This window comes from Ursus arctos, unplaced genomic scaffold (assembly GCF_023065955.2).
Source record: "Ursus arctos isolate Adak ecotype North America unplaced genomic scaffold, UrsArc2.0 scaffold_10, whole genome shotgun sequence".
In the NCBI taxonomy this organism is placed as follows: domain Eukaryota; kingdom Metazoa; phylum Chordata; class Mammalia; order Carnivora; family Ursidae; genus Ursus; species Ursus arctos.
The window spans coordinates 66,426,321-66,444,158 of NW_026622764.1; the positions used below are offsets into that span (position 1 = coordinate 66,426,321).

General features: G+C 32.5%; 1 protein-coding gene across 6 annotated transcripts in view; it reads right to left on the reverse strand.

Annotated features, from left to right (window-relative positions):
* Nucleotides 1–17,838, reverse strand: part of PDS5B (PDS5 cohesin associated factor B) — a 187,081-nt gene that overhangs the window by 60,673 nt on the left and 108,570 nt on the right. For all 6 annotated transcript variants that reach the window (XM_026493117.4, XM_026493115.4, XM_048215552.2 and 3 more), the window contains exons 14-18: nucleotides 13,953–14,034; nucleotides 10,831–10,879; nucleotides 8,557–8,696; nucleotides 6,790–6,905; nucleotides 1,953–2,058 (exon numbers count right to left, since the gene is read on the reverse strand). In XM_026493117.4, the coding sequence (XP_026348902.1) occupies nucleotides 1,953–2,058; nucleotides 6,790–6,905; nucleotides 8,557–8,696; nucleotides 10,831–10,879; nucleotides 13,953–14,034 (493 nt within the window). The remainder of the gene's footprint in view (nucleotides 1–1,952; nucleotides 2,059–6,789; nucleotides 6,906–8,556; nucleotides 8,697–10,830; nucleotides 10,880–13,952; nucleotides 14,035–17,838) is intronic.

Genomic DNA, 17,838 nt, shown 5'->3' on the forward strand with positions numbered 1-17,838 from the left:
CTAACATAAGAAACAAAACAGAAAAAGTAAAACTTTTTAGTCCAAACATATATAAGAACTTAGATTATATAGAGTAAAACAGATTATAAAGAAGGAACAGAAAATGAAAATGGATGCGATTTTTAATAAATAGTCCTGATAAAAATATACAGCTATATGGAGAAAACCCAATTAGATCCTCCCCTACAATATATACTTTCAAAATAAATTTCAGATGAGCTATATTTCAGATTGAAAAACAAAAATAAAAATCTTCTGAACAAGACATAATTTTTAGGCTTAAACAACTGGAAACAAACACGGAATGTAAAAGCAAGCAGTAGAAAAATACATTAAGTGTAATGCCATATTTGTAGGATTCAGAAACAAGCAAAATAAGTGATGTTATTTAGAGATACACAGATAGACACAGATGATAAAATTAAAAGGACAGTGAGAGAAAGAATAATAAATCCCAAACAACAGAACAATTTAGAACAATTATACCTGGGGGATGTGAATCATGGGAAAAAACTACTCAGGGAACTTCAACAGTATTGTTAATACTCTATTTGAGTTAGCATCCTATTTACTTTTCACTGTATTCACTTTATTATTATACTTTATAACATATGTAATAAAATACATTTAATTTTTATATATCAAATATGTCCTATAAAAAAGCAAGGAAAATAAAAAAAATCAGTTAAAAAGAACAAAAAATTGAAATATAGTAGAAAATGAACACAAGATTAAAACAGAGAAAATGAACACAGGATAAAAATAATAAATTCATCATAGGGAAACGCTAATGATTATACAAATTAAAACATTATTTTTACTTATCAGATTAGCAAATCTCTTTAAGATTTACAATATTCCATGTTTGTGAAGATAGGATAGGCACCTTCATTCACTGTTGACAGAACTCTATATGGGTATAATTTTTCTGTAAAGGAATTTGATTATATACATCCAAAAATTCTGAAAATGATCATTCTCTTTATACTGCAGTAATGTAAAAAAAAAAAAAAAAAAAGACATCAGCAAGAGATCTTAGATATATTTATCTTTTTAGTGATTATAAGAAGAATAAAATTAGGAAAATCTAAACACCCAGGGAAATAGTTCGGAACTCTATGGCACTGCAAAAGTGGACTAATTACCATTTCAAAAAATAATGTTTTTTATATTTTTACTATGAGCCAGATGCTCAGAAACTTATGTACATGAGTTAATTGAGTCCTCTGTGAGGTAAGTGCTATTATTATCTCAATTACAGATGAGGAAGTGGAGGCAATGAACTTGTCCAAAAGCATCCATCTAATAAGTGACAGCCGTAAATCAGATCTGGTTTTTTTTTGACACTCTTAGAAACACGTCCTTAAAAAACACTGATAAAAATGCTTATAATTTAATAAGGGAAAATAGTCAAGATACAAAATTGTATATATTCAGTCTGATCTCAACTATGTAAGTGTGCATTTTTTTCAAGATTAAAAGGAAAACAAAAGGAATGTTCATGTGTGATAGGCTTATGAATATTTTCTTCTTTATAATTTTATATTTTCTAAGTTGTCAACAATTAGCTGATTTTATAATAATAAGTAAAAGGCAGTAGTATATTTTAGCTAACAAAATAAAAGATAAAATGGAGTTTTAGGAAGAATTTGGCTCCATGTTTGGTAGGGCTAAGCACTTTCTTTGCTCACTAATGAAAACTTCAAATTATAATCTGCTATTTTAATGTAATAATACTAGGTAGGCTATATTATACAATTTAAACCTGAAAATATTTGGCTTACATGTTAGAGGAAATGTGCAATTTCTAAATTACCTAAAATGATTGAGAAAATTTTACTTCAGTTTCTATAAAAACTTAAGAAGCAAATCTCAAGAATAAAAAATATATACTATGTATATGTTCAACAGTTATCTAATTAGGCACTTAATTTCACCACAAGCGTACTTACCTTAAGCAGTTCAAGACCTGCCCTGATGGCCTGATCAGTTGGAACACCCTCATCTTCATCATCTGCTGTTCCATCTATTGATTTATTCACTTGCTTAATAAGAGCACTAAAATATGACAATGTTTAAGAAAAATAATCGTGAATTTTTTTTTACAGACCACATCCAAACACATAAAAATTTGACAAAGCTGTTTTCCAAACATTACTGCAAAACAAAAAATTATAATAGGTATTTTAAGATACTTCTTCTCAAAAATAGTATTTTCCCTGTCCATTCAAATGAAGTCCAAATGTTATTTGATTTGCTATTTATTAATGTTACCTATATTTTTATTCTTGCATTTTCCATGGAAGAATCATGCCCAGACACATGAATAGATGTTTTCTAATTATTTGAAATTCATTACTTCTTAAGTAAATAGAACATATACTGAAATAAAGGATAAATGGCAGCATTAAGCACTTTTAAAATATTTACCAAATATTACTATGTGTCAGGCGCTGTTGTAAGAGTCAGAAACACACAGGCCTGTTCCTAAAAGGTGTAAAAATATCTAGATAACAGACATATAATAAAACTTCACTAGAAATTAGAATAGATTAAAAAGGAAACAAAATTCTTTGAAATTTTCTTCTAAAAACAAGCTTAGGTTATTTTAAAATAAACATTTATAACACAATACCAATTATCTAAAATAATCATTTACACTTTGAGGTATCTGTTCTTTTTTATAAAAAATAAGTAACATACACTACAGTTAGAGACACAACTATGTATCAAAATGCAGAAAAATTCAACTATTCAATGTTCCTTGAATGTTTAGTTGCTCTATGTTTCTACAAAAATATCATGAACTCGAATTTAAGATCAAGCTAGGAGTCAAATGTATCTGTCTTGCTGGGTACTCTTAAATTTATCACCCCTTAGCGGCTGACATCTTTGAGAATGTTCTCTCCTTTTATGCCCATTTTTCTTGAATAATTGATTCTCATAGCTCCAACTCTCCCAAATCTTCAGCCTGAATTCTCTTTGATGTTTTCGGCGACCCCAAGGTTTTTAACCTAGGTGTCCCACAAAAATGAAAAATACCACATATCCAAAATTAAAGTCATTATTTTCTTCCATGACAAAGAGCATGAATGAAGCTCTCGGTCTAGTAAGGGAAGTCCAAATATAAGTAAGCAAATACATAGAAAATATCATCAGAGAACAATAGTGACTAGAAAGAAGGCAAAGACAAGAAGTAAAATTCTTCAGCCAGGAAAGGCATTTCTGAAGAGATACAACCGAGCTAATAACCAAAGAACAAGAGCCAGTCATATAAAAATCTATGAGAAAAAGGATCAACCTGTAAAACCAAAGAGAATCAACTGAAAAACTACTAAAAAATACTAGGAGTTCAGTGAGGTGATAGCAACAAAACACAAAAAATCGATAGTGCTTTTCTGTATCAGCCAAAACCACCTCAAAAATACAGACAGGGGAAAATCTATTCACAATGACATGTTAAAATATATAAAACAAGTTTTACATGCACAGAATCTGTGTGTAAACTCAGAATTATATGAAAGGGAACACAGAGATTTGAATAAGTTAAGAATAAGTAATAAGTTAAGAATACTAATAATAACATTTTTTCACTAAATCTCCAAATGTTATCAGGGGAACAGAACTTGGTATGGGACAAGATTCAATAGATGCATTCTATGGCTCAACTGGAAAAATCAATTAAAGTTTGGGAACAGCCAATCAATTTTAGGGGGAGGGGGAAGGATGAAAGAATTTTCTCAACAAGACAAAAATGTTTCATTAACACCTCAAAAGACAAATGAACCAAAGCGAAAATTCAGTAAGAGTCCCAACCATACAGAATTTATGCTATAATAAGGAAACATTACAAATTAATTGAGAAGGAAAGAATTTATCAATAAATGGAGTTGATGTAACAAGCTACGGTAGGCTTTTTTAAAAAAGGATGGATATCTACTTCTACCTTACTAAAATGAATTCCAGAACAATTAAAGATTTAAGTGGAAAAAATATAACCACCTAGATTGAAAGGAAAGGCAGAAAAATCATAAAGGAAACAACTGATAGATTTAATCTATAGTATTTATTGTAAATTATACAAATTTAAAAGGCAATCAAACTAGATTAATAGCCTTATTTTATAAAGCATTCTTTTTTTTTAAAGATTATTTATTTATTTATTTGTCAGCAAGAGACAGAGACAGAGAGAGAGCACACGCATGCCTGCGTGAGCGCATATAAGCAGGGGGAGTGGGAGGGAGAGGGAGAAGAGAGCTCCCCACTGAGCAAGGAGCCCTATGCGGGATTCAATCCCAGGACCCTGGGATCATGACCTGAGCCAAAGGCAGACGCTTAACTGACTAAGCCACCCAGGCGTCCCCTAATTTTATAAAGCATTCTTACAATCAATAAGAAAAAGACAATTCCTCCATGCCCCTCATAGAAAAGTTTTTTAAAAAGCAATTAACCAAGAAATATATGGGAAAGAAAAATGTTCAACTTTATTAGTGACACACTGTTTTTTTTTTAAATTAGTATCACCATTTACCTATGAAATGTCAAGGACTGAAAAGGTTAATAACCACTATCAGGGAGAGTTAGGTGAACTGGACACTCACTGACTACTGGCGTAAGGGACTAAGAGCGGAATCTTTCTGGAGACCTATTAAATAGTGTGGTGGTTAACCACCTGGGCTCTGGAGCCAGACTTCCTTGGTTTCAATGCCATCCACCACTTCCTAGCAGTGGGGAAGTTATTCAACATCTGTATAACTCACTGCTCCTTATCTGTAAATTGGGAATAATAATATTTCTTGTCTCGTATGGTTAAGAGGTAAATGAGTAAACATGTAAAACATCTGAAATCATCCCAGGCACTTTATGAGGATTAATTGCTATTAGTTGTTACTGTTACTTACGTCACAAACTACCGATGAAAAAGCCAAAGACCTCAGTCTGACTGTTCATAGTACACATTATTTGTGAAAACTTTCTCCATCTTAACTTTCAAAACGCTGGTGTTCTTATACTCCTGTAATTTTTCTATTGTTGAAAAACAAAATTCCAAGGTTCTGCCCATGACGTTTTAATCTTTTTACTTCTTTTAACACAATCTCATGCCCAGGGAACAAACCCACTCTCATAGTTTCACATTAAGCTCAATTTGCCTTAATTTTTTAATTGTCTGTCATGTCCAAATAAAAAGCACATCAGTTCCCTTAATTCTTTTCAAAGTATTACTATGTGCTTCATCATTTGGACTTGAGCTCTTATACTTCTGACTCCTCATCAACTTTATTCCTCATTTCCAGTAAGATAACCCATCTAGTAAAACCTTCCTCAAATATAATCTTCCCTTTCAATCCCACTACCAGCATCCATAGACAATTTTTAACATCTTAACAGTCTATCCATTCTTCTTCCCTCCTCCTATCCACCATTAAGCATCCATGGTTCTGAACAGACTAAAGAATACAGTAACTCTAAAGTTAGACCTTCAGTGCTTTCCACAATCTGATCCCAACTACTTTTTTAGCATTATCCATAATACTTTCATACTTTTCCATGGCAATCATTTTCTAAATATCCTTGTCCTTTCCTATCCAATTAACCTGGTTTATATTAATCTCAGTGCCTATAATATTCATTCTCCCACCTCTGTAAAAACAAAATTTTACCCATTCTTCCTCTTAGGTCAAATACTACTCCTTTAGAGAAATCCTCTTTCAGTCCTCTGAACACTATGTGCGTTAACTTTATGAAACTATAATATAATCTCCTGATTAAAACTCTTTATTCCATTACCAGACAGAGGGTTAATGAAAAGCAAAAAAATAAGCTTTGCCAATATCTAACAAGCACTGCCTTGAATAGAGAAAAAATGGGATTCTTTATTTAATGAATTTTAGTCTGATTCAGTCTCTTCCTTGTACTAATATAGAGGATTCTGATTTTTTGTTTTATATTGTTTTTCAAACCTTAGACCCTTCCTTCCAATGAAAACTGGTGCAATAGGAGTCCAAAGTGACTAGTGGGTGTCCAAAGCAGGGTCTCCCTACTCTGCAGGGAATCATAGGCCAAAAGCTACACCCTCTACCCTCCCAAACAAAACAAATCCCCAAAAAGGGTTTAGTGGATACAGGATATTATTATTTAGATTCTAATATATCTCTAAAAGAGACTGCTGATGACCAGTAAACCAGAATGTTACATATGCATACATTCTGTAAACACTTTATTTTTTCAACCAGTTGAAACATTTTAGGAAAATGTTTAAAAAAAAAAAACATTTTACAAAAAGGAATACAGCCATAAAAAGAAAGTATTTTCCAAGATGTCATAGTCAGGTGATATCAAAGCTGAAATGAGGGTTGTTTTAAAAATAGCACTTTCAGTTCTCAAATACCTGTGAAAATGCATCATACCCTGCTTTACAACATATTCACCTAATTTTCTTTTCCTGAGGGAATAATTACAAATTGTTTGTATTACCTACACTATGCAAGCTAGCTAAAAAGAGGAATTCCTGATATACTGATAACAGAAACTAGGCTTAAACTGACATTTTCTCATTCAAATGAAGTAATACTTAAAATAAATAAGAAAAATTAAATATACAGATATATATACAGATGAGTGTGTACATATACATATATATGAACAGATATACATAGATGAGTATTTAGCCATCACACATATACAAAAATCTGTACAGGTAAGTGCCTTGTGTATAGCAGGTACTCAAAAGCAACTGACTGAAGCATGAGTGAATAGTAATGAAAATTTAGTATTTTTATATAAAAATACCTGATAGATTCAGTATCTATGTGCACAGGTGCTATCCTCTCCAAGAGAAACTTGATCATCTCCAGGAAAGGATTTGTAGGCTGTTTGGGGTTGCCCAACTTCTTAGTTATTTCACGCTGTAAGGCAGATTTTTTTAAATATTACAAAAATATGTTTAAAAAATTACATCACATTAAAATGTTAAGAACCTAAAATAATTAAAACCATGTAATACTGGTGTTGGAATAAACAAATCAATAGGAATTGAAGGAGCCCAGAAAACAAACTAAATTAAAAATTTTGCATGTAAGAAAGGTAACATTTCAACTAATATGAAAAAAGATGGATTATTCAATATATTGTAGTTGAAAGAATTGAACAGACATTTTGAATAAAAACAGGTCCCTATCTTATACCTTATGCCACAAACATTCCAAAAAGATAAAAACAAATACAAAAGAATAAAACCCAGTTCAGTGGAGACACATAGTTCAGAGAGCAAAATTATCAGGCAAGCTTGTTAAAACAACAGATTTCTGGACCTCATTGTAAAGATTAGTCAATCTGGGGTGGAGCCAAGAATCATTTTTTTTTAAAGCCTCTTGGAAGATGCATGGGCAACAGACGGAGAAATATTGACATGAGTAAATATTTTCATTGACTTGCAATAGAATGGTGTTTTGTAAGCAGGGGATAAAATGCAAAAACCTTGAAGAGTCTGCTGATAGACTCAGCTACATAAAAATAAAACTATGGTATGTAAAGGACATCATAAACAAAATGAAAGGGCAAACTACAAATGAGAGAAAATTAGAAAAAATTATTTGCAGCTTAACTAACATACATGACTAACAAATCAGTAAGATAAAGACAAATGTCATTCCAGAAAAACAGGCAAAGATTAAAAACACACAATTTACCAAAAATATATAAATGGCTAATATGCCCAAGAAGAAAAAATGGTCAGATGACTAGCAACCAAGAATAGAAATCCTACCAAAATAATTATGTTCTTCTTGGAGTTTTGCTTCTTTCCAATAATGATAGAAGCCAATATTGAATCTACCCTAAAGAAATAATCAAGACTGTGAAAAATTATTTGGCTATAAAGATATTAAAGTGTTCTTTAAAACTGGGAAAAAATCTAAATGTGTAACACAAGCAGACTGTTCAATAATCATGGCACATATATTCAATGGTATGCTACACTGCTATTAATACTGTAAAAGACTAATAAAAATAAGTAAAATGTACATTGCTTGTATGTATGTGATCTTATTTTGGAAGATATATACTATAACATTAAGAGTCATTTTCTCTATAAAGGGGTTATAGTTTACTGTCATTTTGTGATATTTTACATAGTGAATATAAATTTCACATAAATGAATATAAATTATTTTATTAAAGGGGTCAAAATTTTACATAATGAGTATTATTTAAAATAAAGCATATTTTACATAATGAATATAAATTTTACATAATGAATATAAATTATTTTCTAAAAGGGGTCCAAAAAGGTTTGGGGGCTTCTTCAAACATTAGCTCTTTTTGTTTTTTGAGAGAGAGAGAGCCCATGTGCCCACGCGAGCACAAATCAGGGGGAGGGACAGAGAGAAAGGGGAGAGAGAATCTTAAGCAGGCTCCACACCCAAGATGGAGCCCAACGAGGGACTCAATCTCACAACCCTAAGATCATGACCTGAGCCGAAATCAAGAGTCTGACACTAAACAACTGAGCCCCCCAGGTGCCACAAACATTAGTTCTTTTTAAATGTCTCTCCTTACCACACAGCCTTCAGCCTGCTTGCAGGAGCATGTTGGACTAACAAGTACTTCTAACTGTTTTCTTATTTTCTCATCATCTTCCAACACCTGTGTGAACTTCTTCATGAAATCCTGAGCTTTACCAGGATCTGGCAAATTTCCTTAAATAAATTAAAATTCAGTAAAAATACCATTTTAGAAATTTCTCAAAATAATAAAAAGATCAACATTTCTCATTTTTTATTACTTTGATTAATAATCCTAATTTACAAATTCAGTTTGGTTTTCTAGGAATATGAAACAAGATCACTGTGAAGGAACATCTTTGTAGGGAAAGATCGAACTGGCTATTTCTAAATAACCCCTTATAATATTTAAGGGCACTAAATGTCAACCTGAATGATACCAATTTATTACTGTCTCCTTGAGCTTGTTGTGTACATTATTCTCTTGTAACTCACAACAAGAGATCAGTAAGTTCTACCTTTAAGAAACTATCCTGTATTGCATTAATCTGTTAAACCATCCAGAGATAATTCACATACACATGCTATCAGTCAATAACACATGCTGATCAAAATGTTTCAGGTGCTACTGTTGGATATGTCATTATTGCATGAGAAAGGATAAATCCTCGTAGAATCAAAGAGGATTTTTATACCACTCTCCTAATATACTGATGTATCAAAACATTCATGAAAGCTAGTTAACATGCTGATCCCAGTGTCTTGGGCGGGGGGGGGGGGGGGGGGTGCTACTCACAACTGTTATAGAAGACCAGACTAAGATACTTCTAGTAACAGAATTTATAATATAGAACTATGGACTACAATAAAAGTTGTAGAAATTAAACTAAATCCTAAAATACAAATGCAGTAAGTGCAGTCTTCAAGTTCATATACAACTTTGAAATTCCATTTTAAGTCTTAGCTAGATCACGGAGGACAATAAGAACAAAGTGTCCCTATTATAAATCTTGACTGTATGATCTTTTCATGTTTCTATAATTAAAAAAAGCTACCATACTGTCTTCCAAATAATTTTGGAAGATGTGACATACTTTACTGCCCCTCCATAATGTACAGGCATCATACTAAAGGCTACAATAAGGTCTACCATTCAAGAAACAAACAGATTGGGGGGGGGGGGTGGGAGGAAAACAGAGGGAGAAGGGAGGGAGGAAACAAACAAAAAACCCTTTAATTCAGCATCCTACAAACGTACTTGACCATGAAACCCTTTTTTCTAACAATACTACTAACACCTACAGGATACTAGCATTCCTCAGAACAGAATTTGGGTAAAAAACAGAAAAAATATAGGGGATGATATCCTTTAAGAAGAGTATCCACAGCCAAACAAAAAGGAGAGAGACTGAAAGCACTTGCTTTAAGTTATCTAAAGAAACTGAAAACTAATTTATGTTTAACTGTCCAAGACTAAAAGATATTTTGGTCTTAAAGCCTTATTCATGCTAAAACTCCTATCACTTAGTCTAAAACTCAGTTAATTAGGTTACTGTTCTCTTCAGCATCAGAGCATTACTTCCATACACATCTTGGAATATTTGTTAACATCTCAGAAATCCATCTAAGATAGATCTCTTCACTGTTCCCAAGTAGAAGCTCAGCAGAAATGTTCCTCCAGGTGTTCCTGATATGACCTCTGTCCATGTGCTACACTATACACAGTGATCTCTGAAGCAGGAGGAAAAGCAAATGCCCTACAAAAACAGCTACTTTACCTATTCCCTGGACTGAACCAAAGAGATGTGCTACAGAATCCTTTTGTATTTACTGTTAGATGCAATTAAAATTTTATTTGAAATCACTAAAAGCAAAAAAGCAAATTAGTTGTTTTTTTTTCAAAGAAGCTCTTTTGTAATTATTAGGTATACACTTTACTCTAAATTTTGGCTTAGAACGAAATTAGCTTCAAACAGATTCACATTAGAGCAAAAACACCAAAGCACCGATTCGGTTTTCGCAGTAAGCTTATGCAATAATTTGAATGAATTCCCAAAAATGAATTTATGTAACAAATCCTTTCTCTAATTCTTGCTCATACCAACACAAAACAGAAAAAGAAAAATTCTGTGTAGCAAAGTAAATAAAAATTTAAAAAAAAAGTTGAAGTTGAGTTGCCTGTTGAAAAAAAAATCAGTCAAAAACCCTTTATACTCTTTTCCTATATTATCATAGCCTAAAATGAAACCCCATGAAACACTTTAAATTATCAAAAAGAGATACTTCAATTAAACCTTAAATTTTACATGTAATATTTGAAATAACTTACTTGTAATAACCATCACTTTTGAAAATATGGCCTTGACACTGGCATCTGTCTGCAAATCACACACACAAAAAGCAAAATTAACATTTCCTAACAATAATCTTCATTACACTCTTCAGAAAATTAGATAAGCATAACCTACTAATGCTTCAGGCCCACGCCTGACCACAACTGTGAGCTCCTTCTTTAGCTACGTTTAAATTCCATAAAGTGAATGAAAGGTGAATGTTCTGCTGTCGTCCTCTCTTCCCCCTCACCCTGTTTTGTCATCCTCTAAACAAAAGAGGAGACTACTACAGACCAACCTTTTGAAACAGGGAGATATTTTGTTTTCTTTAGCAATGAAAGAACAGGGCAACTGAGTGTACAAAAAGGAACAAAATAACCTGGTTTTCAAGTTTTAAGCTTATCTCAAACAAAAAGTTGACAAGTATATAATTCTGAATGACTTAAGGTGTTCCTAAAATTTTTAAGCCTGAGGATTATAAGGTATAGTCATGAAGCTTATGGGGGAAAACACTGGATAAAGACAATTTAAAAGATGCCATTGACATGTACAAAAGATTTTTCCAAGAGTGCCACTTACCTGCTGTATCAACACAGTATTATTTCAGTAAATGAATGAGTTCACCACATTGTACCCCATGAAGTCACATGTACAAAAGATGTTTCTAAAAGTGCTACTTATTCAATGCATCAAGTTAGTGTTATTTCTTTTAAAAAGATGTCTTTGAGCAACTCTGTATATATACTGAACCAGAAAAACACTAGAGTGAAGGCAACAAATAAAATACACAAATAAACCATCCCTATTCAAAAGGAGCTTGCTAAGAAGCAGCGAGAGACAAAACATAAAATACATGAGTTAATTCCCAAATATTTGGAATTTTAAGTATTTGAATCATGTAAGATTTCTGTTGTTTAATTTGGGGGGAAGCATGTATTGCTGGGCTGCCAAGATGATGACACACATGAAAAAGAAACAGCATCAACAAAAGTACAATACTGGAAATAATGTCACTTTGAGTGACACTGAGGAAATGAATTTAGTTAAAGTAGAAGGGCTAAGGTGCTGAACTAAATAAGAATAAAAACAATCTTTATCGGACTGAATAATGAAGAAGGCAAAGAAATAAACACTGATTCATAATTGTATGAGTCTTCCTAGTAAAAGAGGAAGAAATATAAACACCAAAAAAATAAACACAGTTCTGCATTTTTTCTACCGTTAACTCTATAATGTGTACTATAATTCTTGGTATAAAGTGAATATTAAGTAATAAGACACTTAATTCTCATCTCACTAGAATTCCACTTTGTGATACCATCTTCTTCCATTTGGCTTCTTCTTCAACCTCACTTCACATTAATGAGAATTCCCTCTTTAACTTGGACAACTCAGTAATTATTTTGAATTCCCTCTTTAACTTGGACAATTCAGTAATTATCTTAAGACAATTTAAAGGAAAATCCACAAAGTAGAAGATATTAATTGAATTGAGACCGTATTTTGTTATTTCACATGGGAATGAAGTCATGAGACCCTCCCAAGTTGTTATCAACAAGCAAGGGGAAGAAGTTCCCTCTAACAAATTTTAAAGGGATAGTGACAGTCAAAAACAAAGTTATTTTTTATTAGTCTCACACATCATGCTGTTCAACATATGATCTGCACATTTAACATACTACTTGACTGCTATTATATGACTTCAATAATGCCTAAAATCGTAATAATTTCATATACATGCATATAAAAACAACTGGTATTTTTAATTAACACCTTTGCAACTTTGACCAAAAGGAAGTAAATTAATACAGCTCTAGATAGCAAACAGGAGCACTTTATCCAGAGCTTATTAACTAAACACTAACTTATTACATTAGAACATTGACTGAGGGCGCCTGGGTGGCACAGCAGTTAAGCATCTGCCTTCAGCTCAGGGCGTGATCCTGGTGTTATGGGATCGAGCCCCACATCAGGCTCCTCCGCTATGAGCCTGCTTCTTTCTCTCCCACTCCCCCTGCTTGTGTTCCCTCTCTCGCTGGCTGTCTCTATCTCTGTCGAATAAATAAATAAAATCTTTAAAAAAAAAAAAAAAAAAAGAACATTGACTGAAATACATGTTTACTGGCTGAAGCACACTAAGTTAAATGGAGTTTTCCAATTTTGTTCCTTGGCAAAGAAAGTATTGAAGCAGAAGAATCACTAAAATTAGTTTTAAGTCATCTATTGTAAGAAAAACTTATTCTAGCAGGTTCAATATACTTAATAATCACAGGTTTCAATAAACCATAAACAAAGAGGTTATTGTTAGCCTCCCCTTACATGAACTCCTCTCTATCGACCTCTGTTCTATGACCAGGCAGTATATGTTTTGTTGGGAGGGGGGTGGAGGGTTCCACTAAAAATGAAAAAAATTAAAATTAACAGTATATTGTTATTTTTGTGTGTTATACATTTCCTTGGATGCAATTTAAAATGACCATACATACTGCTTTTTTGATGAATCATAACTTTTATAGGCCTATATACAACATTCTCAACATTCTAAGAAAAAAGAACACCCAGAATCATTCTAAAAGTCGAAAAAATAAAATATGATACATCAACTGGATGAATACCACCATTAACTTATAATTATGAAAACTAAGTACATTAAGATTACTGTAATATTAATTGTAAGCAAAAATATAAAGATATGTAATTAAAACTACACGGCATTAAAATTTTCTAAACAACAAGACTATACAATGGGAGCATTTTAGTGTGGCAAGATAGACTGCAATTTTACTCTATTTTCTGTGCTTTCAAAGATACTGAATCATTTTCTGGTTTTTTTAAACCTACAAAAAAACTTTAGTTCTGAGTACAAAGAAATACATTCTCTTTCCTGTTGGGTATCACCTTTTACTGATATAGTAAATTTAAACTTTCAATCTTTCTATGCAATAAGTTTCTTAAAAATTTCATTGTTCTAAATTAGAGATCATAGCTTCTCAAGTAGAACAGTTCCACACAGAAACAGTTGCTCAACAACATTGCAGCAATGGTAAGGAGTAACTAAAATTCATGCGTTTTACAAAACTTATCATCAAAGGAAAACTTTTCACTAAATGTAACTTACTTTGGGTTGCTTAATTAAGTCAAGCAAATCCTTTACTTGATGTCGGAGCAGATTTTGACATTTCCACATTTCGTTCAATGCTCTGCAAAACACGAACACATAAATTTAAATAACAAAACAATTAAAATCCTTCCAGAATATTCCAAATATGCCTTTTTTTTTAAGTTCAAATTAATAAAAGAGATGACGGAGATGAGGTAAACTTCACAGAACTAAGCAACTGATGACGTATGGAGCAAAAGGGAAAAGACGAATGTAAGAGGTATGAACATGTGAAGGGATATCTGTATTGAAAGAAAGGAAGTGGTTGTTTTTTGCTTTGTATAAAAATAGGGAACGGCTATCATTAACTGCAACATGTGTGTAACCAAGGATATAGGAATTACCTACAGAGATTATAAACTTGATAAATAAAGGAAAATTTGATGGAGTAAGGTTAGGCAGGATAAAAAGGAATCAAAGACACAAACAGAAAAGAGTTAGCGCTGAGAGAATGGGGGATACTTTTTCCAAAAACAGAAATATTTTTAATGTGACTTTATGTAATATATATTACATGTTTATGTATATTATAAAAATGTATATTATGTACTTAGAGATAAGTATACAGAGTTAGTCATTATAAGATTAAGATGTACAAACCAAACTGATATAAATAAAAAATAAGCTCTCACTTGTTTTATTTAATCCTCAAATTCTCACTATTTAGAGGTAGAATTTATGTGTTTAGATTTTTTTTTAAGATTATTTATTTTAGAGAAAGAGAGAGAGAGAGAAAGGGAGTGCACACATGAGTGGCGGAAGGAGAGAGAGAATCTCAAGGAGACTCCCCACCGACTGCAGAGCCCAACAGGGAGCTTGATCTCACAACCCTAAGATCATGACCTGAGCCAAAACCAAGAGTCAGAACCCCACCCAACTGAGTCACCCAGGTGCCCCTATGTATTTAGATTTTTAAGGACTCATTGAGGTCTACAGTCTTAAGTACAGCTGTTACACAGTAACTAATGTATTATATAAATTATACAAATTATATAAAACATTTATTATTTATTACCTATAATATATAACTATAACATATATTCTATATATTCCATATAAAATATATAAACTTATGTTTATATCCTATATATATTAGGTTATAAAAATATATGTGTTTACATATTATATGTAAGTGAATATTATTTTTTATGGCAAAATTTTTGATGTCCTCTTAATTCTTTTGTTTTCAGACAGAAATTTAAATCTGAAAAGAAGTTATACACATACTCAAGAAAACATGCATAAATCATGACAGCAGTTAATGTTACTGAAATATTAAGTTACAGAATTCAGAACCACACATATTTTAATATTTGAAAAGGAAATTTTCCAAAACCAAATACTTTTTACTATTTTGTTTTCAATTACCTACACTTCCATTAACCTCCACTATCACACATATTAAGCATTGCCATAAAACAGTAATATAGTACAAAAGCATATAAAATCACTTTTTTTTCCCACAGACCAGACAATTGTTAAAAATTTTTCATTCTCCTCCTTAACACTCTGTTTTAAGAATACCTTTGGATACTTTTATGGAAATAAAACAGTTTAAGTTTGGACACTTAAATTCCTTTACAGTACTCATCTCAAAATGGTACTGGCAAAGCAACAGCATTTTATCTTAGAAGTTAAATTTAAAATAACTACACTGTTTCCAAGTTATTAAACTTCCATTAAAAGTTTAATTGGCACACTTTAAGAATGCAGACATTAAAAGAAAAATGACCAGTATACAGAGCACTGTAAAAATCTAATAACTGTTAGGTAATTAAAATAGTTTTCAAAGAAACAGAGTAGTCATCTGTGAAATTAGTCCTGAACTCCAAAGTCAATGAATTGTCTCTTGCTTCTTAACACTTCATCATTACTTACAACTTCTGACAGGCCTGGATTTTGAAACTTGCCTTCACTTAAGATAAAGCAGAAATTATTATAATTCTAATAGCTATTTATTAATTTAAAGATGCAATCTCAAGCAATTCCAAAGCTCCATTATAAACTAGTATGGCTAAAGTGTAAATCAAAAAGTGACCATCACTGACTAAGATTTTGTATTGTAATATATTTTTAGGGAAATCATCTTCCCAAGTACTTTAATAAAATTATCTTAAACAGCAAAGACAATTTATCCTTGTGTTTACCTTCCTAAATAATCCTTAAAAAGAAAAGTAGAAAGAATATTACTACAACAGGAAGACAAATATAATTTAATTATGAGCCTGAATTCCAGCTCTGTCACTAAATAAACATGAAAAATTTGATTAGGGAATGGGTACTCTTACAGTTGTTACCTGTCTAGTCTTCTCTCTAGGGCTTTGAACTAACTCAAAGAAAAAGACAGCTACCAATGGGTGGCTGTCAGAAACCTGTAGAAATGTTGAAGAGAACCTCCTCCAACATTCCGCTCCCAGTGGGCAAAACTACCCACCAGACTCGGGAGTACAAAAACGGTCTAGATGAGAGCCCGCCTAATGAAAGACATCACAACCATGACACCTGAAACTACCACTAACTCTCGTCATTAACAGTTGTTCTAGGAAGCTTGGGGGAGGTAGCAATACACACCATGATCGGAGAGTACTCAAGCCTACCTCTGTTCTTTCTTGTTAATCAAGGTATTTAGTGGGACACCTCGGTAGCTCAGTCAGCTAAGCGTCCAACTCTTGGTTTGGGCTTGGGTCATGATCTCAGGTCGTGGGATCAAGCCCCATGCGTGAGGCTCCCCACTCTGTGGGGAATCTGCTTGAAGATTCTCTCCCTCTGCCCCTCGCCTGGTGCAGGTATGCGTGCATGTGCACACTTTCTCTCTCTCAAATGTATCTTTTTTTAAAAAGATATTTAGTTAACTTAGGGGCTTACCCAAAACTGATACACATTAAAAATTTTAAATATGGGAAGTATTCTGTCTTCCCCAAAAGAAGATGGTCACAGAATAAAATACATGATTCTTTCAACAAATAAGAAAGATCTTATCAAACAAGTTCTCACGATGAACCTGCCTGCCAAGCAGTTATTTTTAAGTGCCTTTCAAACTAATTAGAGATTATGAATTCACATGACTTCTGGGCTAGAATGGTAATGTAAATGAATAAAGTAGGACAGATGTTACAATACAGAGTGGTGAGGACTGTAATAAGATTAGAAACATTATTGAAAACACCAAGATTATTACTATTCAGGAAAAAAAAGAGACAAAATTTAAGACCCAAAACATTCACAAAAAGTAAGATGTCTGATAGTGTTTCGGAAGACATAGAAAATGAATGACCAACAAGCTATATATATTATGGATGAATCTTAGGAACATAACAAAATGGGGGGAAAATGTCACAGAAGATTATATCCACAATTACTCTCCTTTCATAAAGTTAAAAAATAACCAAAAATAAATGCTATTGAGGGATATATACATATGTATGATAAAACTATTTTTTATTTATTTTTTATTTTTTGGACAAAGCTATTTTTTTAAAGATTGATTGATTTTAGAGAGAGAAACAGCAGAGGGTGGGCAGAGGGAGAAAAGCAGACTCCATGCTGAGTGTGGAGCCCAGCATGCGGCTTGATCCCAGGACCCTGAGATCATGACCTGAGCTGAAATCAAGAGTCGACCACTTATCGGACTGAGCCACCCAGGTGCCCCATGATAAAACTGTTTTTTAAAAGGAAATACATAATTAAGGCTAATGGTTTCCTCTGGGTGGAAGACAGGAGGATAAAGGGAGAAGAGTTCACAAGTTGGGTGTAGATTCACGGATATATTTACTTTACTAGTATGCTTCAAAACTTGTATGTGATTTCTTTGTGTGCATTAAATATTTCATAACAATAAATGTAA